The sequence below is a fragment of the Actinia tenebrosa genome, unplaced genomic scaffold (assembly GCF_029948245.1).
Source record: "Actinia tenebrosa isolate PJP-AT-01 unplaced genomic scaffold, QUT_ActTen_1.0 PGA_scaffold7__59_contigs__length_16204524, whole genome shotgun sequence".
In the NCBI taxonomy this organism is placed as follows: Eukaryota; Metazoa; Cnidaria; class Anthozoa; order Actiniaria; family Actiniidae; genus Actinia; species Actinia tenebrosa.
In genome coordinates, this window is record NW_028292584.1 from 4959470 (window position 1) to 4985996 (window position 26527).

The 26527-nt window shown below is 38.9% G+C and overlaps 5 protein-coding genes across 5 annotated transcripts; 4 read left to right on the forward strand and 1 right to left on the reverse strand.

The window, feature by feature from the left end:
• The first annotated feature begins 131 nt into the window (after nt 1-131).
• On the forward strand, nt 132-5144 carry LOC116287632 (uncharacterized). Its single transcript, XM_089040292.1, has 11 exons — nt 132-166; nt 635-706; nt 993-1064; nt 2056-2127; nt 2513-2581; nt 2848-2925; nt 3253-3440; nt 3785-3925; nt 4101-4275; nt 4824-5035; nt 5122-5144. Exons 1-11 carry the CDS (start codon nt 132-134, stop codon nt 5142-5144), a joined length of 1137 nt encoding a protein of 378 aa, XP_088896418.1.
• A 54-nt stretch (nt 5145-5198) lies between these two features.
• Nucleotides 5199-6826, forward strand: LOC148905385 (uncharacterized). The gene is made up of 3 exons (XM_089039925.1): nt 5199-5289; nt 5776-6164; nt 6529-6826. Exons 1-3 carry the CDS (start codon nt 5224-5226, stop codon nt 6806-6808), a joined length of 735 nt encoding a protein of 244 aa, XP_088896051.1. The 5' UTR covers nt 5199-5223; the 3' UTR covers nt 6809-6826.
• Nucleotides 6826-9874, forward strand: LOC116287629 (uncharacterized). Its single transcript, XM_031694312.2, has 3 exons — nt 6826-7689; nt 8740-8964; nt 9624-9874. The coding sequence occupies exons 1-3, from the start codon at nt 7092-7094 to the stop codon at nt 9872-9874; spliced, it is 1074 nt and encodes a 357-aa protein (XP_031550172.2). The 5' UTR covers nt 6826-7091.
• Nucleotides 9875-10348: 474 nt separating this feature from the next.
• On the reverse strand, nt 10349-11911 carry LOC148905386 (uncharacterized). The gene is made up of 2 exons (XM_089039937.1): nt 11753-11911; nt 10349-10901 (listed from the first exon to the last, which is right to left on the reverse strand). Exons 1-2 carry the CDS (start codon nt 11814-11816, stop codon nt 10474-10476), a joined length of 492 nt encoding a protein of 163 aa, XP_088896063.1. The 5' UTR covers nt 11817-11911; the 3' UTR covers nt 10349-10473.
• A 4363-nt stretch (nt 11912-16274) lies between these two features.
• On the forward strand, nt 16275-26275 carry LOC116287633 (uncharacterized). Its single transcript, XM_031694316.2, has 3 exons — nt 16275-16388; nt 17386-17481; nt 20463-26275. The coding sequence occupies exons 2-3, from the start codon at nt 17436-17438 to the stop codon at nt 25043-25045; spliced, it is 4629 nt and encodes a 1542-aa protein (XP_031550176.2). The 5' UTR covers nt 16275-16388; nt 17386-17435; the 3' UTR covers nt 25046-26275.
• Nucleotides 26276-26527: the final 252 nt, after the last annotated feature.

Sequence of the window (26527 nt, forward strand, 5' to 3'; positions counted from 1 at the left end):
TCCAATTAACCAATGGGTGCGCGCGTTCTTAAGAAGAACACAAGTTGGTATATGCTAATTTGAAATATGCCGACTATTATCTTTGATTCAACAGAGACCTCAGTAGAAACCAACTCAGCGTTTTGCCGAATATGTCATTTACACACCTGAAAAACCTACAAACTCTGTAAGTTTCAATATTGACATTTCTTGCTTATTGATATTATTTTATATCATCATCATTATCATCATCATCATCATTATCATCAACATCATCAATATCATCATCATCATCATCATCATCATCACCATCAACAACATCATCATCAACAACATCATCATCAACATCATCATCATCATCAACATCATTATCATTATTATCGTCATCATCATCACCATCAACAACATCATCATCATCATCCTTATCATCAGCAACATCATCATCATCATCAACAACATCATCATCACCATCATCATCCTTATCATCAACAACATCATCATCATCATCCTTATCATCAGCAACATCATAATCATCGCCATCATCATCTTCAACAGCACCAGGTCATCATGCATTAGGGCAGGAGTGTTTTAGCATTCTTTCCTTTTTTTCTCTTTGTCTTAGTCTCTCAACTTTTTCTCACTATTTCGAATTCAGAGGCCTCCAAGGAAATAAAATCAAGGAGCTTCCTCAGATCGTATTTCGTGGACTCTATAACCTTCAGATACTGTAAGTTAGTGCCAAGAATAACGCACAAACCTTCGTTCATTTTAGCAGTTGAGGAGTGAAATGGCTTTTGATACCAGATGGTTTCGCGCCAAAATGCGAGCCACTCGACCTTTCCCTTCTCTGATACTCTCCCAGTTCTTCCTTCCTTCCTTCCTTCCTTCCTTCCTTCCTTCCTTCCTTCCTTCCTTCCTTCCATTCTTTCTTTTTATATGCTCGGAAACCTCAATTTTGCGAAAGGTAATTGTTATTAACCCAAATTTAATTTACATAAACATTCCTTTTACAGATTTCTAAATGATAATCTTCTAACAGAGATTCCACCGAAGGTTTTTGACGAACTCACAAACCTTGAGACACTGTATGTATGGAATTTTTAAACTATGAATAAATTATCTCCGTGCGTAATGTAGGGATCCACACAGGGATCCACACAAAAATTATATACTCAACTTCGAATGAATATAATTTTTTATAGCTGAAATTCTCTATTCTATTCTAAATTGACGCTCTGAAAATCTGAAAATATCGAAGCTCATTTCACAGGCTCACTTTAATTTGGATCAAATCTTAATTTTTCCTACAGTTTTCTTTCCAGAAACAAACTGACGTCTGTAAGAAACGAAAACTTTATTGCTATGCAAAAGCTCTACTTATTGTAAGTACTCGAGTTTGTTTTTTTTTTTTTTTTTTTTTTTTTTTTTGACTTCCCGAATTTTCTCTTTTTCTTCTAATCTTTTTTTATTTAAAATAATCTTTTGAAGGTTACTGAATGGGAACAAGATTAATTTTATTCACAGCAGAGCCTTTGCCAACCTATCGTCTCTTTATTATCTGTAAGTCTAGAGAAAATCTTGTTATCTATTTGAGCTAAAGAAACTTGATAAAAGTACTTTAATAGTTGTCTAGAATTGACCGAAAATTGGGAAGTTTGACCTCGAAGCGTGCAAAGTTTTCGATATAGGAAATGTTTGAGATTTGATTCAAAAGTGAAAATGATAAGAAAGATATACTGTAGTATCGCGATTCACTAAATAGTTACTTATATTTTTGAGACGACAATATTTGTGGTATTGCCGTTTCAAAATTAAGGTTTCTGATTGGCTATCGCGCGACGAAAAGGAGAACTTTCGGTCAGTTTTTTTCCTTTTTTGTGTTGGTTAAGTTCGTTAGGTTCGCGATACAGCACTAATTACGATTTTGAAACGACAATACCACGAAATATTGACGGTGTTTGAAGAAACATATACCGAATATATTTTCTCCCAACTAACCATCAATATTTCGTAGTATTGTCGTCTCAAAATCGCAATTAGTTTATAATATTGACGTGATTGCATTTTGCTACACAGGTTTTTGAATGACAACGAAATGGAAAACATTCTGGATACATTCTTCTTGGATGCAGATAGTATTCGAATCATGTAAGTTTGAGATACGACTGATATGAAAATATTTCGGCTTTGAAAAATAAAGGTCAAATAAAGTTAAACAAAACGAAAAAGCAAAAACGAAAACTAGTTCAAAGAAAGAAACAAAATAAAACAACGTTTAAACTCGATTTGATTTTCCGCCCTTTTCCCCTTTTCCCTTTTGTCAAAAATAGCCCATGGTTTCAATAGACTTCGTTTCCTGTCTCCCAAATGGTACACGCGTCTACCGGTAGAACCGAAAATAGCGGGAAAAGAGGATTACCTCAATCGGAAAACCGAGCTTGCTGGAATTTTTACCATTTGTTTTCAAACCAGAATTTTCGTTTTTATCGGGTAAATGGTAAGCACACCGGTTAAACTTTATTTTGATTTTCAGGACCCTGTCTAATAACCCAGTTAAAAACTTAACTCTTCAAGCATTTGAGACTACCAAACTTGATAAACTGTAAGTTTCTTTATTATCTCCTATGAAGATTCAACTGTATTCGAAGAATATTGCGGTTGAATTCACGCTTTGCTAAAAATCACATAGTAACTGTTTTTATCATTGTGTGAAGAAATTTCTGATGTATATGTCGTCATAACAACCGTTAAACTGACGTCATGTTGGAAGTGTCATATGACGCCAAAGTCGCCATTTTGGAAATGCAAGATGACGTTATGGTTATCATGTCCTGTTAATCTTCTGTTTATTTTCTGTTATTTTTGTAGGTTCATGTTGAATATTCATATGGAACATTTTAGAGTCTCTGGGATAGTAACTTCAGCCAGAGAAACGAAATTATTCGTGTGAGTCAGTTGGACAGCCAGAATTTGTTAAACAGTCCATGATTCATGTATCTCCTTTTCTCCTTCCCTTTTTCCATTCATCCGTCCGTCCATCCATCCATTCGTCCATCCATCCATCCATCCATCCGTCCGTCCGTCCGTCCGTCCGTCCGTCCGTCCGTCCGTCCGTCCGTCCGTCCGTCCGTCCACCCATCCATCCATCCATCCATCCATCCATCCATCCACCCACCCACCCATCCATCCACCCGTCCGTCCGTCTGTCTGTCCGTCCATCCATTTGCTCTCTTCCTCCCTACCTCCATTCATTCATTTTTCATTCTTACTCAGGTCCTATCACTGCACCCCACCAGAAATCGTTCTCAGGAATACCTCCCAGCACTACAAGTTTCTGATCGACGCGTTTGCCTTTGGCGGCTTTCATTGTGACCACTCTCTTCGTGTGTGTAAGCCATGTAACTATGGTACATATATGGTCTCATCACGTGATGGCCATAAGTGTCTCCTCTGTCCACCAGGTGAGCAAGCTGAAATGTCAGCGGTAAATTATTTTGCACATGCGCACCGAATCATCTATAACTTGGACTATTTAATGATTATAACAAGTGTGTGTTATTTAGTTTCTCTCATGTTATTTGACCACACTCCACAATAATGTAACCAGTAACGTATAAATGGAGTTGTCAACTTAAGGGGCAACAGCCACTTTACAGCCCTAGCCTCCTTAAAAATTCTTTGTCAGGCGCTGTAAAACCGCTCCTTCGAAAAAGCAAGCGCCATCCTTTCCCTATTTGCTTTTCTGCTCAGCTTCTCTTGGTAATAATTGCTTACGACACTTTTCTCGTTGCTGAACAACATTCAGGTGGCTTCTTTCAGAATTCCGTGGGTCACCATGGTGAGGTTTCATTCGGTATTGGTTGTAAATCTTGTTCACGTGGTACTTACGTGAAACCGTATAAAAACCCTGGCAAAGATCCAACACACTGCAAAGTCTGCCCCTCAGGTACGTTGAGGTTTAGATATGGTCATAGGTTCAAAGTCCATTAAAATTGCAGGATTCAGAGCCTGAACATTCCTTCCCTCGCTATGCCCTCCACTGCTTCTACATTTACTACAACACTATCATCCCTATCGGATTATCGGTTCCTTAACATGTATTTGAATTATGTGTGTAATAGGTACAAAGTCCAATGAAGCCGCAGGGTTCAGAGCCTGCAAATGTCTCGATGGCTTCCATCGTTTTTACAGGTTTGGAAGCTGTGAAAAATGTCCTACGTTTGGCTTAGACTGTTCGTGTGAATACATGGCTCTCTTGCCAGGGTACTACTGGATATGGGATGATTTGAAGAAAAAGTAAGATCATAACTTATTCCAATCCTTGCTAATCTCCTCTGCAGGCCTCATCAGTTTCGGTTTTTCGAATCCTCACGGGCCCTCTCCACTACTCCACTACTTAAGAGTGGAGAGGGACCGTGAGAGTCTGGTACTGCTGCGAAGGACCACTGAATCCTTGCCAAAAGTCTTGAAATCATTTAATGCGTGCATTTAAGTAGTTACCATCGTCCTATAATGGTTTTGTCAGCCTTGATTAGACTTAATTCGTTGTGGCGTTGTGGTGCAATGTTGCTCAATACAGACCAAATGTCATTCTTTTGGAATAAGATTCTTTCTTTGAGTTGTATCCATATTCATGTGTCTTCTCATGCGCATCCGTAAAACGAAGAAATGATACTCTAGGGAATGACACGTGGTCTGAAATGGGAAAACAGTGCACCATCACGAGTAAGATCTATTTATTAAAGGATACAGAAGAAAAAAAAAGAAAAAAAAAAAAAGAAATAGATGTTTTATTTTAAGGGGTGAAAGACTTCGAGACAAAATTCGTTCTCTTTGATTTAAAGGAGCGAGTATGAAGATTTTTCACGTAACTTGGACATCGATGATGACAGCTACGACCGAAGCACTGTCTGGTTTAACGGCAGCATACCCAAACCGTACCCCTGTCTCCGTAAGTCTCCCTGCAGCGGTGGAGTCTCTGCAAGCTGCGCCACTGGCCATTATGGAGTACTATGTGAGGTCTGTAAGAAAGGATACTACAAGACCATGTTCAACTGTAAAGAATGTCCATCAGTGATGATGATAGCAGTAAAGATTTTTATCGTTGTTACTGCAATACTTGTTGCGTCTATTGTGTTGAAGATTCGGGCGCTAAGAAGGCGTGAGCCTGGAGCGAGAAGCCCCGTTGACGCATTTGTTTCAAAGCTGAAAATCATCGTTGGTTTTTATCACTTGACGCCGTGTATGCTGGAGTCGTTTCCATATATTGAATGGCCTTATCCTATGTCTATCACTGGGGAATATGCTAAGGTTAGTAATAATGATGATATGTAGTCACCATCATTATCATCATCGTTATCATCACCAGCATCACCTACATCATTATCATTATCATTACCATCATCACCATCATCATCATCACCACCACCAACATCATCTTTCTCATCATCATCGTCATTGCCTTCAACGTCATTATAATCATCGTCATCATCACCATCATCATTGTCGTCATTAGAGTTTTCATTATCATCAATGTTGTCATCATCATCAACGTTATCATCATTGTCAACTTCATCATGAACACCAACATCAATGCAATCTTCATCATTATCATCACGGACCATCATCAACATCATAATCAACGTCATTGTCATCATCATATAATCACCACCATTGTCATCAAACTATCTTCATCTCCAGCAGCATCTTCAGACACCAGGGAAAGCGTTTGCGCATGCGTGCACTTCAAGTACATATTCTTGTCCATATTTCTAAGATAGATAGGTTTCTTTGCAGCTAATCCAACTGGATGTCCTCCAATTCATTCCTCCACAATGCATCATCCCCAACCTTCGTTTTACTGCCTTCCACAAGATGATCACCTATGTTACCATCAACCTACTAGTCATACTTGTCGGCTGGATCGTCTACAAGCTCAGAATACGTTGTATCCCGACACGCACGCATTCTGACAAGAAGAGAGCCAAGGAACAGTCGATAATAGAAAATGTCTGTAGATACGTGTACCTGTTCTTATTCTTTACGTTTCCGACTACTTGTTTGAGTATCGTACAGCTCTTCCCAGCTAACTGTCATTACTTGTGCGCTGATAACAAGAATACTCGCTGTGCTTGGTATCTGAAGGCTGATTACAGGGTAATATGCTTCGAGAAGGAATACAACAGGTATGCTATAATATATACTTTATTATACAGTCGCTACGCCTTGCGCGCTCTGATTGGTTGAGAACTGTGCTGTATTTGTGATCATAGCAAGATGCTGATGCAATCCGCACGCGCAGCTGGCTTTACGAAGGAGTGTAAGAAATAAAACTATAACAACAGAGTTTCTCTTTGCATATGATAAAACAGCTTTTCCTTGGTGCGTTCAGGAATGCATTTAGGCAGCACCGAAAGCACTCAAGAAGTGTGAGAAAAACTTGTCGATCACTGTGAATGCGTGCTGTATATATTGATCATGAACGGAGCTTCATTTTTGCCCGCTTTTTTTAGTCTAATCTTTTTACCTACTGTCTTGTTTCAATGTTAGGTACATTGGCTTGGCGTACCTTTGCCTACTATATCCCGTCACTATCGGTACCTTAAGCGTTCTCATTCTATGGAGAACCTACAAGCGAAATCGACTTTACATTTTGGCGATAAAGAAAATAAAAAAGTTCAATGATGTTGATGATGGTGATCACTCAGATGCAGATGATTCCGATGATGATAATCGTGATGATGACTTACATGTTGATCGGAGTGATCCTAAGAAACTCAAGTTGAATCTTGCAATCGCAGACCGCGGAAGCTCAAGAAATAAGCAATAACATAAACATTGAGAAGACTAATAATGCACAGGAAGTGGTTCTCAATGAAGGAGATCTAAAAGATGATCCTGTAAAGAAATTACACGAAGTTTACGAACAACTAAAATTTAGAGACAAAACGCCTCATTCCATCGATGAATTGTCCAATAAGGCTGCAAAGGAGAAGATTTCCCCAGGAATCCAGGTTATAGAGAAGATCCCCAAAGTGAAAGTAATAATAGAGAAACCGAAAGACGGCCACGAGGGAAAAGACTCGGAAAGGATTGACAAACAGAGTGAAAAAATGAATCTTGAAAACAAAAAAGAAAAGAAAGACGAAAGAGATGAAAAATACAGCTCCCTTAAGACAGATGAATTTTATAAAGTGGCTGAAAAACTCACTAAAAATTTAAGTGAAAACAAAGGAGATTTTGACAAAGTAACGAAGTCGTTACGTAACAACGAAAGAAAGGAGAAGTGGCATGGGGTGAATTACACGAAAGTATTCATTACAACGCTGCAACAGGGGTTGCTTAGCAACAATAAGATTGCGTTACTTAGTAACCAAGTGATCAAAAACAGAGATTCCATTCATGAAAAATTCGAAATTGCTCAAAGTCAAAAAAAAATTTCTAAAATGGAACTTTTAGCTGACGGAAACGAATCTAAGGTTTTGAAATTTTTGGCCACGTTAAAAGTTTCCTCTCCTGAGGATATAGGTTTGATCTTTGTACACGGAGATGGCTTGGCGAAAGGTGCCAAGTTCTTGTATGAGAACTACGAGCAAGAGCTGTGGTACTGGGAAATGATTGAGATCTTCTGGAAACTACTGATCACTTCTTGTATAGTCTTGACGGGAAAAGTGACGAGGTCTTCCATTGGGATATCTTCAGTGATATCAGGTAAACATTTTTCTTCTTGTTGGTTTAACAGATCAAAAACTGTTTTTTGATCTGTTTTATAAAATAACAAACACGTCAAAAAAAAAAAAAAAAAAAAAAAAAAAAAGAAAAAAAATCGTATTATTGTGATGTATTTGTAAAGGATGACGCGAGCGTGTTTTGATACCCTCATCAAACATAGTTTTCGGCCAATCGTAGCGCGCGTACCATCCCAATTATTTTATAATATCTATTCATTAAGGCATGCATCCGTCCATCGTTCTATCCTCCCATTCATTTACTTATTTATTCGTTCGTCCATTCATCAAAACATGCATCCATCTCATTTCAACCATCCACACAGAGAAAACAAAACAAAAAACAAAAACAAACAACAACAAAAAAACTCATTTTCTTTAAATGTAAATATATATGTGAGGGACCACGGTAATTGGCACATGCTGTAGTGGATTCCCAGCCATTATGTATATATATATGTTATATATAAAGTGTTTGTGTGTGTCTGCGTGTGTATGCGTGGGTGTTTAAATGGCAAAGCTAAATAAATAAATATATAGATATATTCTTCCATACTAAAGAAGCTTAATTGGCAGCCATTAAATATTAAAAGAACTCAAGACAAAGCAATTATTGATGCACTAGATCATGAATGGCCATGCACCTTCATATTTGACAGAGCTATTCGCTAATAGCAATGCCTCAGAACATTATAGTTTGAGAGAGAAAACAAAACTTGATTTACAAATTCCGCGTACAGATTATTATATGAAAAGCTTTGTCTTTTCGGGAGCTAAATTATGGAATTCTCTTACACTTTCTTTCAAAGAAGAGAAGTCCCTGAGTAAATTCAAGTCAAAATTGAAGGATTATGATCTCTGCATCAACCAATATTAGTAACTCTTTTTACATTGAATATATCCTTGATAATACTCGGCTAGTCTCGTGGATCGTCAACAAGAGGACAGACACATAAAAACCTAATGTCTATTTGTTAAATCTATCTATCTATCCAACTACCCTCCAACATATTTTTTCATGATTATATCCTAGGAATGTACGTTGTTGTGTTTGCTTTCCGAAGACCAATCATCGACCATTTTGACAACTTCCTTCACCTTTCAAGCCTCCTGGTAACCTTTATCAACATAAGCCTGGGCGTGTACCTCAAGATAAACCTGGAAAACGCTGACCCAAGTTACGATCTCTTCATTAACTCTACTCCTGTTGTTGTTATCAGCGCGTGCTCTAACTTGGTGCTTTTTATGCTGCTTGTCTGTATGTAATGAGCATTTTTATAGAATATAAGTATACAATGAGGATGATGATGATGTTTATGATAAAGATGATGATAAAGGTGATGATACATGATGATACATGATGATGGTGATGAAGGTGACGAAGAGGACGCGTACTCTAACATAGTGCGGTTGATCTACTTGTCTGTATGCAATAAACATTTTGAATGGAATATGATGATTATAATGATGACAGTGTTGATGATGATAATGATACATTATGATGATGACGACGGTGCATTATCTAACGTGGTACTTTCAATCTACTAGTCGATATGTAATAAGCATTTTTAATGGAATATAATGAGGATGATGATGAGGGTGTTGATGATCAATATGATGATGACGACAACCAAAATGATAAGAATGATGATTGATGAAGACGATGACGACGGTGTAATGATAATGGTGACGATGATAATGATGATGACAACGAAGACAATGTTGATGAAAATGATGACAACGAAGACTTATGTTGTTTATAATGACGATGATGACATGACGTCAGAATACGTTTTATTAAAGTGCGTAAAAGAAATTGTAAAGGACTTTAATCGTCTGCAATCTTGACTCTTGGATGCTGAGCATTCTTTCCTGCCAGAGCATTAAAAAACTTTTTTTTTTCCTTTTTCTCTACAGTGCACTGCTTGTACGTTTGTTTGTACTTGAGATTTAAAGCTTGGTTCATGAAGACCATTGTGTACAAGTTCATCGACGATCGCTTCATATCTCCTGCAAATGCAGGAATCGAGCGTGCGAAGGAACATTTTAGACGTCTCAAAGGAAGATTCGATAAAGCCATTCAAAGCTTACATGACAGAGATGGCTATTTTGGTATGACGTGCAGATTGTTGAAGAAGTATCTGGACAAAGTGAAAGAAAGAATTTAGGGGAGAAGCCCCTCGTTTATGGGAAGCTTGAGACTGTAAATGAAATAGGGAATGGAGGGATAGATGGGAGAGGAGGGATAAGTGAACGAAGAGATGGATGGATGGATGGATGGATGGATGGATGGATGGATGGATGGATGGATGGATGGATGGATGGATGGATGGGTGGGTGGGTGGGTGGATGGATGGATGGATGGATGGATGGATGAATGAGTGAATGAGCAGGTTGATAAAAGGATACATGTCAAATATTTGAAAAAAAATTAATGTCTTAGATCTTAATGGAAAAAAAGTAACAATCTCATTTTATAAATTCTCATTTTAATGGTATTTCATCTTCTATCATTAATGCACGCGGTATATGATATCTATTTCTGTGTTCATAAAAATCATTTTTAACCTCAATTTTCCTTAGCTATTTAGCACAATCTTCAAATTAATGTCTTAGATCTTAATGGAAAAAAAGTAACAATCTCATTTTATAAATTCTCATTTTAATGGTAATTCATCTTCTATCATTAATGCACACGGTATATGATATCTTATCTATTTCTGTGTTCCTAATACTATCATTTTTAACCTCAATTTTCCTTAGCTATTTAGCACAATCTTCCGTTACAGCAGCTCCGAAATCTAGTATTGTAGGCTTGGGTTCCACAACAGGCATTGTTAGAACCTTTAAACTGTAGACGTCTAGCGCAGCACATTCGAAATCTAGTATTGTAGGCTTGGGTTCCACAACAGGCATTGTTAGAACCTTTAAACTGTAGACGTCTAGCGCAGCACATTCGAAATCTAGTATTGTAGGCTTGGGTTCCACAACAGGCATTGTTAGAACCTTTAAACTGTAGACGTCTAGCGCAGCACATTCGAAATCTAGTATTGTAGGCTTGGGTTCCACAACAGGCATTGTTAGAACCTTTAAACTGTAGACGTCCAGCGCAGCACATTTGGAACGCTGGGTTGTACGATTGAAATCCACAAACAGCTTTACTTGGCCATCTGCGCATGCGTCCACTTCTCATATCTGAAAAGATGTGGATCCTAAATTAGCATTTAAGTTGCGAGTTGTGTGCATAGAATATTAAACGTAGTGGTAGATCCCAACATCAACATGTGAGTGAAGAGTTGTGTGCATAGAATATTAAACGTAGTGGTAGATCCCAACATCAACATGTGAGTGAAGAGTTGTGTGCATAGAATATTAAACGTAGTGGTAGATCCCAACATCAACATGTGAGTGAAGAGTTGTATGCATAGGATATTGAATGTAGTGGTAGATCCCAACATCAACATGTGAGTGGAGAGTTGTGTGCATAGAATATTGGATGTAGTGGTAGATCCCAACATCAACATGTGAGTTGAGAGTTGTATGCATAGAATATTGAATGTAGTGGTAGATCCCAACATCAACATGTGAGTTGAGAGTTGTATGCATAGAATATTGAATGTAGTGGTAGATCCCAGCATCAACATGTGAGTGGAGAGTTGTGTGCATAGAACATTGGATGTAGTGGTAGATCCCAACATCAACATGTGAGTGGAGAGTTGTGTGCATAGAACATTGGATGTAGTGGGAGATCCCAACATCAACATGTGAGTGGAGAGTTGTGTGCATAGAACATTGGATGTAGTCGCTCAATTCATTATTGTAAATTTTGCAATTCAACTTTGTAGTTTAAAATATTGCACATTGTGTTTTACGTAATTCAACATGCAAATTCACGATGTAAAATAAATCATGATCAAATGTCAATTTTTTATAAATTTTCTTCGTTTGCCCCCATTCAAGATTGACGCCGTATCAGTATTCATGCAGAATTTGTGCACACAGTATTAAACGAGTGTTTAAACTTTTGGCAATTTTTTTATGCTTACCTTTAGCTTGTGCCATCAAGCAAAGAGCAACCAGCAGCAGTACTACAACTCCAAAGAACTTCATCGTAGCAATTTCTTTTCTGCGTGTCGTCGTCCAAGAAAGTGTCTTTCCTGAAGTCCTGATGGTTTATATTTATTTCTCTGCATCGTGCTTTTATATAGTCGTATTGCGGTGCAAAAAATGTCGGTTTTGCTGTTACAGTACTGACAACAGGAAATGTAAAAATTCACGTCCTATTAAGTGGTTTTACTTGACGTTATCTCCTGTCACGTACGGAGTTGTTGTCAGTTGATTGAAGCCCAGAATGTCTCGTGCAGCTTTTTCGTTAAAACTTCTTGGCAAAAACAGACCTTTATTGCAAAGAAATATCATTCAATGAGTGCACACCGGCGTGTTCCTAAGACATGTGGTCACCATCGTTTCTTGGCACAAATCTGGCGTCCATTAGGTGAAACAATCCAGAAACCGCGGGGGTGGGGGTTGGGAGGGATATTATTGATCATTAAGAGATAAAATACAATCTCATCCTTTCTGCATGCGACTGCGCAAATATCTTTTAAGAAATAACTAACCAGTTCAGTATAGGATATAAAGTATAAGCAAACGAAATTGTAATGGTTTTAAATCGTAGCAGTCATTTTGGGGCTTCAGTAGTTTACTCTGTCTCACAGGTAGCCCAAGCAAGGTTTCTGTGGTGTCACGTTTAATATGGCAAATGTATGGCGGTACTTATCATACGCACTAAAACATGGAATGACCTAAAACCACCTAAAACCACCCAAAACCACCAACAACCACCTCACAAACAATCTAGAACCACCTAAAACAAGCCATAAATGTCTAAAAGTAAGGCAAAACAACACAGAAACAACAAGTCACGTTCATGAAATACGAGAATAGAACAAAGCCTTCACCTCCCCCCCCCCCCCCCACGAAAAACAAAAACAAAAAATCAAATCTTTAAAGTCATGTTTTTACACTCACGTTCACAAAATACGAGGTCATTCTATTTATACTTTAGAACAAAACCTCATTATTCGGGTGGAGGGGGATGTGAGGTCAGGTTTTTTTTTATAATTTCTTTACCCGACGAATTTCGATATAAGAAGAAATCAATTGTTTGTTGTTGTTTTTAGCGTGTTAATGCCTTTACGAAGCTAGAAAATTGTTCGAGGAAAAAATCGATATTCATTGATAATCTGAGCAACGGAAATGAAGGAAAATAGATGAGAATATGTGGACCGCGTAGCACACTCAGGGGAGAAAGCGTTGCGTGACGACACTGAAAGCGGCTGTGGGGGAGACTAGTAGCACTTATGAAATACAAGATATTGCTGGTTTTCACATGACGTCATTAAAACATCAAAATCTAAACTATAGATCGTATAAAGACATTTCTCAGGTATGTTTTAGAAATCAGTGTTATAAGTCACAAGAAAAAATCTCGAGTCATTTTGATGTTTGGTTCCCGAGTTATAAAGGTTGTGTTTGTGTCACGCAATGCCGTCACGTGTATGTAAATAGCGATGAAAATATTAAAATAATTTACTCTAGTTGAAAGATTTTCCCTTAGACAAGTTTGAAAGATCTATTTAAGGTATATTTAAGTGAAAAATATTCAAACGTATTAAATATTCCATCATTTTAAGCCTTTGGAATTTCGTCCGCCATGATGGTGTACCAACTTAGAACACCAAGATGGCCTCTCCATACATTTTAACAAAAAATTGCGTCATGTTTACTCGCCTATAGCTCCGCAACGAAATGCTTTACAGCCTTAGAATTTGGCCAGAATATGTAGTTTGGACCGCTTTACAAGAATATAAAACTTGTATTTCATTATAATGCGAATTTACGCTTTTGGAATTCATGATGACGTAGGTGAAAACCAAGATAGATAAGTTATAGTGCTTTTGGAACGAGGTTATTCCGGGCGAAAGGGTCTTTCGCCCGGAATAACCTCGTTCCCAAGCAATAACTTATCTATATTTCTATATCTTGTAGGAGGAAAATACGTGAGTCAACATTGCGTAAGCGGCATCATTGGCACAACTGCATGTGTGTGCATGTGGTGTGTGGCTGTTCCATCTTGTAGGCACGATGTCGTTGGCCCTAAAGGAAGATCGATTATATATACGAATGGTCGATTATAATGTATTTATTAGTCATGATATTCATATTTTTTTCCAGTTATTAACAAAATTCATTATGTAGATTCATCATGATGATTAGTGATTACTGGACAACAAAAAGCATTGAAAAAACGTGACTTTAATCCATAGATGTATAAGGGGACCAGGGAGAGTAAGATTTTTTGGTGGGGGGGGGGGGGGGGTGAAGGCTTTGTTCTATTCTCGTATTTTATGAACGTGACTTGTTGTTTCTGGGTAGTTTTGCCTTACTTTTAGGTGGTTTTAGGTCATTCCATGTTTTAGTGCGTACGCGATACTTACAAAGCTCAATGAAATCGTGAAAATGTGAAATAAAGTAAAGAAACCTTAACTGACCTTTTTTTTTTTTCGCTCACTGCTCAAAAATATAAATGACGTTCTCAACCTTGGCCGGCAAGATGTAGCCTACGTGCAGCCGTTTATCTACGGTTATTAGAGAGTTTTAGATTGACTTTTTTTTCTCCCCGCAAACGGCAAACGTGACCACGTTTTCATCGTTTTCCTGTATTTTATTTTACCTTTTACAAACCTTCTCACCAAGCGCAAATACTCAGTAATTTAAAAGAATATTTTACTGGTCAACTGACGTTTCACGTTTGCCGTGAACGTAAATCTAAAACTCTATTACGGAGAAATAAACGGCTACACGCAGGCTAGCAAGATGTTACGGTCTAAATTTTTAAGAGCTAAACTTTCTTAAAATTCATTATGAGACCGTAAATGATGTAATTTAAAATCGATAACTGATCAGTACGGATTGCGAAACGCCATTGACCCTGTAGTTTTTTTTGTTTTTTTTCGTAAATTCCAAAAATATGTCGAGCAAGCACACTGACCTACGAATAAAATATCGAGCAAACGTCAAAATGTTTTTAAAAAAATGCGTGGGGACGATTGTTACAAAAAATATTTTAAAAATATTAAAAAAAATGGTGCAGAATAAATTCCTAAAACCTCTTCTTCAATTATCTAATTATACTCATATTTTCTGAACTTGGTATTTCAATAACTGAGTTAGAGGTCTAAAACCATGAAATAAAAACAAAGTTGATACTGACAAATAGTAGCTATTTAGTGACTAATAGTTGCTATCACTCAACCAGAACATTTATTAAACAAAAGACACAAATGGTCTCTTGTGTATTTGTCTTCGTATGATGAATGTTCTGGTTGAGTGATAGCAACTATTAGTCACTAAATAGTGCTATTTGTCAGTATCAACTTTGTTTTTATTTCATGGTTTTACTGCATGGGCTCTATAAGAATCGAACTAACTCTCTTTTAGTCTGTGTACAGTAGCTTCTCACCCCTCTCCCCACCCCTGCGGAACATGTACACAGGAGTAAAAACACTTCCAGACTAGAATTATATCAGAATTTCGTATGCATGCCTTCCCGGCACTGTCATCCACTCACGTACAAGGTCACGGTCAAGCTCACGGAACGTTTAGGAATTTGATGTTGCAAATTTTTGTTGTTGCTAACAACCACTGCAGGCAATTTTCTTTTGTGTTTGCTCAATGCTCCTTTAGTGAAAAGAGAAGTTGCGCGATATTTGAAGTGCTAAGTGATTTTTTTTTTGAATTTAATCAAACCATCCCTAAGAATGTTTTCTTTTTAGTAGGAATCATACACGCTTCTTACGCGCTACGACATGCTGTGACATTGGAATAGCTTCCCATAATCGTACCGTACTGACAGACATAACGAAGTGCTTTGCTTGATATTTTTTTCGTAACCCCCCTTCTAATGGTCCGTCCCTAAAAGGACATCCACTTGAAACATTCACAGAACGAGAGATTAAATTTGTCCAATCACAATACTGAGTTACGGCACGGTACGCCGTACTATATATAGAATTTTATAGCCTGCGTTGCGACCCTACGCAACTTAAGATTTTTATTTTAAAAATGATAAAGGTTGATATATTTTTTAATAGATTGTGTTTCCTTTACAGTAATGATTTAACATACAGAAGAGATAACTAGCTAAAAACTAGTGTGAGCTACGTCGGTGTTTCTACTGAAACAGTAATGATAAAAGGGTAAATTATACACCGTGAAAAGATGAAAAAACTTACTGACGTTAGTCCTTCGTCGGAGTAAAAGATTTAACATACAGTTTGTCTTTCGAGAGACGGTTTGCAGAAAAGTGGCATGAAATACAGGAAAACGTGGTCATGTTTGCCGTTTGCGGGAAGAAAAAAAAAAACGTCAATAAGATCTCTAATGTCACGTTCAAAATCCACATTTTTCTGGAGCCATGTGTTTCGACTTCCGTTCTGTAGTTTTACTTCCTTTCAGAGCGTAGTTGACTGTGCTCACAGATAACTATTGTTATCAAGTTGGGAAAAAGGTTTCCGGTCGCACGTGCGCATGTGGAGAAATTCTATAAATACTCTTCAGTCAGGTCAGTGCTCAGTCCATCGACCTCATTATATATTGATCGACTTACGGTAAAGCAAGGTAAGTATGTCAGTTCTTATAACATGAAAGTCACTACAATAATGAGATCTTAGAGTGGTTTTAGTCGTACGAGTGGGAAATAATAATATATATGGGGGACATAAAAGAACCTGTTGAATCATTCGTGTAAGAGTAGGGGATTGTCTCCCGGTTCAACAGCCTATCCCAATTTGGAGGCATTAATACTAACTTACTAACAAATCACTCATGATTGTAAGCTGCACGGCTGCTACTGGCGCCTAAATACGCAGCCCGTAAAGTCCTCCCTTGGTCATCATTGTGAAGCACATTGAGATCATGTAAGATGCACTTTATAAGAACCCCGTTATTTTATTTTTTTATTTTTAATATGGCAAATTCGTAGCCGTACCGTATGGGCCGCCATCACCACCAAAAATACACATACGTTGAACAGATTAGCTATAGATATCGAATAGCTTGGTTATGATCGGAACTGCTTATTATCGATTGGTATAGATATAATATAGTGCTTATGTCAAAGAAAATAGCTAACTATCGATTGGGATATATAGCAATTGATGTCAAATAGAATGGCTTACTATCAAGTTAGGACAGCTTACTATCGATAGGCATATCTCGTAGTCGACTGGGAGAGCTTGCTGTCGATTTTAAAGTGCTTTATGTCCTGTAAGTGCTTTATGCCCGCTTTATGTCCGTCAATTCTAATGAGAAGCCATTCCAATGTCAAAGCATGGCGTACCGTGTTAGTGCTTTTATGTCCGTCAGTACTGTACGATTCCTACTCAAAAGAAAACATTCTTATGGAAAGCCATTTCCATGTCACCGAACGGCCTACGTGCTTTAAGTCAGTATCGTACGTTTCCTACTTATTCTAAAACCATTCTTATACCGTGTAGGCGCTTTATTATGTTTACCACTCATACGAAAAACACTCTTTTGCCCATTAACGTCCTTTAAGACCTTAAAACACAACTGCGCGCATTCAGTGTTAAAATGCTTTCTTTTTTTAATACAGAGGTTACTGGATAAAGACAAGAAAAAGTATTTTTCCCGGCTTCATAAACAATGAAGATCGTCCTGATTTTGACGTTGACCTTCATGCTTGCAACGGGTGAGTGACTGACTCGACTGAAAAACGTCTGAACATGCGGCTCGTAAATAGATATAGATGCTCATGCAGAAAATTTATGCAACGCATTTTTATGCTATTTTTTCGGCCTGTTTTGCCGCACAACTACTTGCGCTCGTTAGATTTTCTCGAAACTCGGCAGACAGAATTATGGCCATCAAATTACCAACGATCTGAAGTTTCATGAAAATCGATCGTCTTTTTTAGCGAGCAGGAGGACAATATTGTGAAAAACCACTGTTAGAATATCTTGTGATAGAAGTGTTGATATATTTTATCGTATTTATTAGTTATTATATTCTATGTAAAGCGCTGTTGAATTTCACAAATGAAATGGCGCTATATAAATTTTACTTAGGCTGTGTCCATAATGTTTGGCAGAGGGGGGGGGGGGGGGGGGGGGCAGGTGAAAATTTGAAATGTCCAGAATAATTCTTAACACCCCCCTTAAAGTCATGCAAAAAAAATACCATACCCCCTAAGCAAAGCTTGTAGCTTCTTTCAAAAATTGCGCATCCCTCCCATTTTTCTGATAAACATTTGCCCATCCCCACCTTTTTCCTACAAAAATGTTCCCGATCCCCCTTAAATTTCACCTGCCCCCCCCCCCCCCTTCCCCTCTGGTATACATCATGAACACAGCCTTATTATTATTATTATTATTATTATTAATTTATTTTATTTATTTATTTATTTATTTATTTATTTATTGTTATTATATTAGAATATCTTCCCGTAATGGTAAACGCAACTCAAAAAATTTTTTTGAATACACTGTTAAAAGCCTAAATGCTGGTGTTATTACATGTGTCTCCCCGATTAGTAGGGCACTTGTGCCCGGCTAGAAGATTAGAGACACTAATAAAGTTATTATTATTATTATTATTATTATTATTATTATTATTATTATTATTATGTGCTGAATTCAGAAATATCCGGCAAGTGTTTTTGACGCAATACGAGCAACAAGTTAAAAAATCGCGAAATTCACTAGCAATTATGTTGGAGTCACCTTTTTGAAAAGAACTCGATTCTTTTATAATACTACATCTCTACGCCATTAAACGCGCGCTCATGAAAACTTTTCTCTAATTTTTTTCTCTCTTTTTCGCCAAAATGTGTCATTCTTTTTGATTATTTTACTGGTTAGTATTGTTTATCGTGAAAATATTTTTCTCGGTACTTGTAAGCTTAAATATCCCCGGGTCCCCGGGTGTACTCCCATAAATAATCTATACGGGGATGCCGGTGCCTATACGGGGTTGTTCCACTGGATAGGTATGGTTTTTGGGACTTTAGACTTTAAGGTGGCTGACTACTTTAGTAAATAATAAACAGAAAATTGAAAATTGAAACTTTGTTAACCTGAAATTTAATACTGATTTCAAAAATGCAAAGAAAAAAATGGGGTTTCCCAAGATTGTGAGCTTTGAGATTATCACTCTGGAATCAAGGGCGGATCCAGGGGAAGGTGGGGGGGGGGGGGGAGGGGATGGGGGGCTTCAGCCTTCCTTCAGCAGAAAAAAACAAAGCAAAACAAAACTGAAGAATTAGATACTTTTGTTATTGTTTTCCGTCGTGTTGACGGAAGAAACTCAATTAGCCCCCCCCCCCCCCCCCCCTTTAAAATTTTTGGCTGTATCCGCCCTTGGGAATGACATGTGTTTGTACAATTTTGGAAGAAAAATGGCGAAATCCAAGCTCTCTCCAAAAAAAAAAAAAAAAAAAAAAAAAAAAAAAATTTAACTATATTTATAAAATACTGATGTAAATTTGTTTTAATAAACTATTGTAGACAATGGAAAAACATTTTTACGCTTCTTCATGTAATTAGGCTATTGTTATCGTGGCAGTATAAATATGACCAATCTGACTTTTATTCTTCACTTGACTCTGAAGATGACTTCCGCTCAGGTTGTCGAAATGTCAGTCACATCAAACAGTCCTTCTCAGGACTACGTCCGCCCGGATTACTTCGATTAACAAACATTTTTTTGTTCAGGTTCTACGGGTTTGTAAGTTATCGTAAAAATTGATGACAAAACAAACAGAACGATTTTTTACATTGTTCTAATAAAGAGAATTGTTTTAAACTTTAAAAAATAATGGCATATTACCTGTTATTCCGGAAAATCACACACACACACACACACACACACACACACACACACACACACACACACACACACACAATATATATATAGAGTCTCGTACAAAATTTGAGGGTTTTGCCCTCTTGAAGTTCAAAACGTGTACGATTCTTCAATAAAATCTTGCAGATTATTCAGCGGTTTTTGAGCGCGCACATCGTGGGCTCAAATCGAATGTTGAAAAGTAGTCAGTCACCTGTTCCCCCCCCCCCCCCCCCCCAAGATATTCCTGTCTTAGATAGGCTCAGGGTTTTAGGATCCCAGCAGCGCATCCCTATCACTGAACCACCTCTAGTGCCCCCCTTCCCTCCCCACCCCCGGGTAAATATCATACTTAGCTATTAGGCAATGATATTTAAGTGATAATATACATCAAATCTTTGATTGACAACTGTCTTAAAGTGACTATGATGGCCATCTATAAGTTATGTGTTTAGTCTTAGCAAACCAGTAAAGTCACCAACACATTCTTTTCTATCAATGCAATACAAACCAATGTCACCTTGCAATCGTTTAATTTGGCGTAGCTTGGTTGATTAGTGCGCGGCTTTCGAAGCTAGAGGTCCACGCGGATTTGACACTCAGGATCTTCACATCTGTTTTAAATGGCACTTCTCTCTACTCCGTGTAGCTTCAGCTTTCAATGATCTTAAAACAGAGGACTGATGGAGGGGGGGGGGGGGGGGGGGGGGGTAAATTGCCCACCGTTAGCTTATTCTTGGAAAAGCAGCTACTATCTGAAGAAACACTGACGTTAAATAAGGCATTTACCTTTATCTTTATTTCTAAAAGCTTTTTTTGTTTGTTTTCCAGCTGCTGCCGCAATAAAGTACTGTGGAATCTATCCATACGAACCAAAAATTCAAATCTGTTGCTCAGGAATTCCTCAAATAAAGCCCAATAAGTTCATATCCTGTTGTGGCAAGAGTTCGTACAATCGTCAATCACAATACTGCTGCGCTGGTGTGGTTAAACAAAAGTCATCAAATACATATTGCTGCGGGAAGACGACTTACAACTCCCTGACACAGATATGTTGTGGCGGAAAAGTGGTGACAAAAAATAGCAGCTCTATGTCCTGTTGTGGAAGTAAAGTGTACGACTACAGAAACCAGTTCTGCTGCGCTGGAATAGTAATATCCAAGGGTGTCCATAACGCGTGCTGTGTTAGGAAACCGTACAATACCTTGACTGAAGTTTGCTGCAGTGGAAATCTGTTTAAGAGAAACAGCTCCACTTCATGCTGTGGAAGTAAGGCCTACGACTACCGAACCCAGTTTTGCTGCGCTGGGAAAGTGATGACTAAAGGAGTGAATAACAATTGCTGTGGCAGAGCTCCGTATAACACAGCTACGCATATTTGCTGCGGTGGACAAGTAAAGACGAAAGACAGTCCCACTAGCTCGTGTTGTGGAAGTAAAGTCTATAACTACAATACTCATTTCTGTTGCTCTGGCATTGTGAAGACGAAAGGGGATCATAACGCATGCTGTGGACGAAAGACGTACAACACGATGACACAGATTTGTTGTGGGGGAAGAGTATCTAATAAGAGTAGTCCTTCTACATCTTGTTGTGGAGGAAAGGTCTACGACTATCAGACCCAGTTCTGTTGTGCGGGAGTCGTAAAACCAAAAGCACTCTACTATAACTCGTGCTGCGGACGACATCCCTACCACACAGAAAAACATATCTGCTGTGGTGGTAAGTTAACGATGAGAGGAGTTTATACTTCTTGTTGTGGTAGTACTGTGTTTGATTACAGCACACAATTTTGCTGTGCAGGCGTGGTAAAGAGCAAAGGAGTGCATAGCGCTTGCTGTGGGCGGACATCATACAACCCCGCAACCCAGATTTGCTGTGGTGGTAAGCTATCAAAGAAAGATGGTCTCACATCTTGTTGTGGAAGAACTGCGTTCAACTACAAAACCCATTTCTGCTGTGGGGGTGTCGCAAAGAGAAAAGGAGTGCAAAACGGTTGCTGTGGACAAAAGCCATACAGCACAGCAACCCAGATTTGCTGTAGTGGTAAGATATCAAAGAAAGATGGTCTCACATCTTGTTGTGGAAGAACTGCGTTCAACTACAAAACCCATTTCTGCTGTGGGGGTGTCGCAAAGAGAAAAGGAGTGCAAAACGGTTGCTGTGGACAAAAGCCATACAGCACAGCAACCCAGATTTGCTGTAGTGGTAAGATATCAAAGAAAGATGGTCTCACTTCCTGCTGTGGAAGAACTGCGTTCAACTACAACACCCATTTTTGCTGTGCTGGCGTGTTGAAAACGAAGGGAGTCCATAACGCTTGCTGTCGTGGACGACAACCATACAACACAACAACCCAGATTTGCTGTGGTGCTTTTGTGACAGCAAAGGGTAATTACACTTCTTGTTGTGGAAGTACGCCATACGACTACAGAACCCAGTTCTGTTGCGCTGGAATGGTCAGATCTAAAGGAGTCCACAATTCTTGTTGTGGAACAAAACCATACAATACAGTAAAACAAATTTGCTGTGGAAATCAATTATCACCGAGAAGGGGCTCGAATTCGTGCTGTGGAAGTAAAATCTACGACTTCAAGACACAGTTCTGTTGTTCTGGGGTAATAAAGCCCAAAGGCAAACATAGCGGTTGCTGTGGACGAACGCCTTACAACACTAAGACTAAGATTTGTTGTGGAAGCAAAATTCATGAGAGAAATAGCTCTACCTCGTGTTGTGGAACTGAGCCGTATAACTACCAAACACAGTTGTGCTGTGCTGGCAAGGCGAAGGCCAAAGGGGTAAATAACGCTTGTTGTGGAAAAACACCTTACAACACACTGTCCCAGATTTGCTGTGGTAATCAGTTATCAAAAAGAGGCGGCTCTACGTCATGTTGTGGCAGTACTTTATTCGACTACAACAAAGAGTTCTGCTGTGCTGGCGTGGTATTGACGAAAGGATTGCATAACGCCTGCTGTGGACAAAAACCATACAACACAACAACCCAGATTTGCTGTGGTGCTTTTGTGACAGCAAAGGGTAATTACACTTCTTGTTGTGGAAGTACGCCATACGACTACAGAACCCAGTTCTGCTGCGCTGGAGTGGTCAGATCTAAAGGAGTCCACAATTCTTGTTGTGGAACAAAACCATACAATACAGTAAAACAATTTTGCTGTGGAAATCAATTATCACCGAGAGGGGGCTCGAATTCGTGCTGTGGAAGTAAAGTCTACGACTTCAAGACACAGTTCTGTTGTTCTGGGATAATAAAGCCTAAAGGCAAACATAACGGTTGCTGTGGACGAACGCCTTACAACACTAAGACTAAGATTTGTTGTGGAAGCAAAATTCATGAGAGAAATAGCTCTACCTCGTGTTGTGGAACTGAGCCGTATAACTACCAAACACAGTTGTGCTGTGCTGGCAAGGCGAAGGCCAAAGGGGTAAATAACGCTTGTTGTGGAAAAACACCTTACAACACACTGACCCAGATTTGCTGTGGTAATCAGTTATCAAAAAGAGGCGGCTCTACATCATGTTGTGGCAGTACTTTATTCGACTACAACAAAGAGTTCTGCTGTGCTGGCGTGTTAAAGACGAAAGGATTGCATAACGCCTGTTGCGGACAAAAACCTTACAACACAATGAAACAGATTTGCTGTGGAAATCAAATCAAACCAAAAGGTAGTTCTACTTCTTGTTGTGGAAGTACTGTATTTGATTACAGCACACAATTCTGCTGTGCTGGTGTGGTAAAGGCTAAAGGAGTGCATAACGCTTGCTGTGGGCGAACAACTTACAACACGACAACCCAGATTTGCTGTAGTGGTAAGCTATCAAAGAAAGGGCGCCTCACCTCCTGTTGTGGAAGAACTGCGTTTAACTACAAAACCCATTTTTGCTGTGCCGGCGTGTTGAAGACGAAGGGAGTCCATAACTCTTGCTGTGGACAAAAACCGTACAATACAGCAATCCAGATGTGCTGTGGTGGAAAGATATTTGAGAAAAATGGCTCAATTTCTTGTTGTGGAAGTTCAGTATTCGACTACAAAACTCATTTCTGCTGTGCTGGTAAGGCGATGGTGCTCGGAACATTTTCTCATTGCTGTTTCAGAACACCATACAATCATATGACGCATGTTTGCTGTAACAACCAAGTGAAAAAGAAAGTTAGTTCCACTAGCTCGTGCTGTGGGGGAAAGGTTTACGACTTCCAAACCCACTTTTGTTGTCCTGATGTCGTGAAACCAAAAGGAAAGTATAATGCTTGCTGCAGAATAACACCGTACAACACTGTGAACCAGAGTTGCATTGGAGGAAAAGTATATGATAATAGTACTCTTTCTATTTGTGGAAGCAAAGTGTACGATTATACCTCCCACTTCTGCTGTGCAGGCCTCGTCAAGCCCAAAGGACACAACAACGCATGTTGCGGACGAGTAACCTATGACATGGCAACCCAAATATGCTGTGGCAATCAAGTAAAAGTGAAAGCTAGCAGCGCTAGTTCATGTTGTGGGAATAAAGTGTTCGATTACCAGTCCGAGTTCTGCTGTGCTGGTATCGTGAGGACAAAAGGAGTGAATAACGCTTGCTGTTATAGAACACCATACAACACGGTAACTCAGATTTGCTGTAGTGGTAAGACAATACCAAAGGGGAACTCTACTTCATGTTGTGGAATTACCCCATACAACTACAACACCCACTTCTGTTGTAATGGTGCGGTGAAGAAGAAGGGAGAAGCCAACGCTTGCTGTAGTAGAACCCCATACAATACGACAACAAAGATCTGCTGTGGTGGTCAACTTACAGCAAAAGGACAATTCAATTCATGCTGTGGAACAAAACCTTATGCCAACAGAAAAGAATTCTGCTGTGCTGGAGTTGTTAAGACGAAAGGAGCTCATAATGCTTGCTGTAATGGAAAAATGCCATACAACACCGTCAGTCATATTTGCTGCTCTGGTAAGGCGAAGACAAAAAGCAGCCCTACAAGCTCGTGTTGTGGGAGCGCGGGTAAGATCTATGACTACAAGACGCAGTTTTGCTGTAAGGGTATAGTGAAGACCAAAGGGATCCATAACTCATGCTGTTGGCAGACATCATACAACACGGCGACGCATATCTGCTGTGGTGACAAACTGGCAAAGAAGAACAGTAGTTCCATCTCTTGCTGTGGACGTCATGTGTTGGATTATAAGTCCCAGTTCTGTTGCGCTGGTGTCGTCAGGACTAAAGGAGTGACTAACGCTTGCTGTGGAAGTACGCCATACAACACAACTACGCAGCTTTGTTGTGGTGGTGCAATAAACCCGAAAGCCATCTCCACTTCATGCTGTGGCAAAAAAGTGTACAATTACAAAACCCAGTTTTGCTGTAGCGGTGTGGTCAAGGCTCAGTCATGTTAATAGAACGAGAACTATTATTCATCATGGGAATAGCTATGGCGATCAGTTCCGAGATGAGCGAGGGCTGTCAAAAGTAACACGTGCAGTAGATCTTACGCGCTCTTATAGAAAACACAAAAAAACTGTTTGAAAATATGTTAACGAAGGAGTACTTTAATGTTTCTTTTAGTTCAGAAGCAGGACTTTAATTTTTTTTTGGGAAAGGCTCACTTCAGACGAAATCCTTTAAGGGCTGTAGAAATCGTCTATAACTCTATGGTTTCCAAAGGCTTCTTATAAACTCTGCCCAAAAATGCTTCGCTTTCTTCTCTGCACCCCCGATAATTATGAAAGCGTTCGCGCATCTTAGAAATGGTCTATTTTATTACATGACACAATCTCGTACCCAGAGCCTACGTTTCTTCTGGCCTACGGCGAAGAACGAGGACGCTGGCATAATCCATTTTTCAGACCAGGGTTTCTTGGACTTCCGATGTAAGAGCGCATGCGTTTAAAGACTTGCGAAATATAAAAACGATGTTTTTCTGGTTTCTAATTTTTATTTTGATCTGAAGTGATCACAGAATTCTGTTTAAAAGCGTGATTTTCATTGATTATGTTTCACTCCCGGAACATTGTGCATGCGCCAAAAAATGGATTATGTCAAAGCCTTCGTTCTTCTCCGCAGGCCAGAAGAAACGCAAGCTCTGGGTATGAGATTGTACATGACACTTTCTAATTTGCCTCACTATTGAGGGTCATTTGTTAAACCGCAACCTTTGGACGTCAAACTGCTAGTCTTCATCAATCTATGGTATAGAGCGTTTTCACCCACGTGAGAAGGCAGCTATAAACAATAGAAACTTTCTGCAGAGTATTTGCATAAAGATAGAGTTCAATTCCCGGAGGATAGAAAATGTATTGTTTTGGCACCCCATAATGGCCGCTGTGACGTCACGTGAAAACGCTCTATAGACTGGATGGTGTGTCTGTTATATAACGCTCGTAGGATTATCTGTGGTGTGATTGGTTGAATACCGACAGCAAGAAAACGTTCTGGGCGGAGACGAAACAAACAAATAGCCAATCTCAGCACAAACCCATCAACCAATCACAGCACAGAGAATTCGACGTGCGTTCGCTTTTAAAATTCAGTTTAAAAATAATTGCATCTGGTATTTTTTATTTTTAGATATCAATATTCTGGAAATTGTTGAGATCGTTAAAATAAACCGCACATAAAAATTTGAAGAGAGTCGTTGGTATTCCAGTATTAAACAGTTTTGCGTTATGGATGTCACACTATTTAAGAATTTGATCTTGCGCTTTGACACAACAAGATCAATTATCCCAATGTTCTCAGTCAAATCACCAATTAATTTTATTATCTTTTTACCATCCTTAGTTATTGTGTTATTTACTGGGGGGTAGCTGTTTATTTTCCTTGTCAGAAAATGCAGAAATTGCGCAATAGTACCCAGAAGTCTTCACGGCACCACCCAC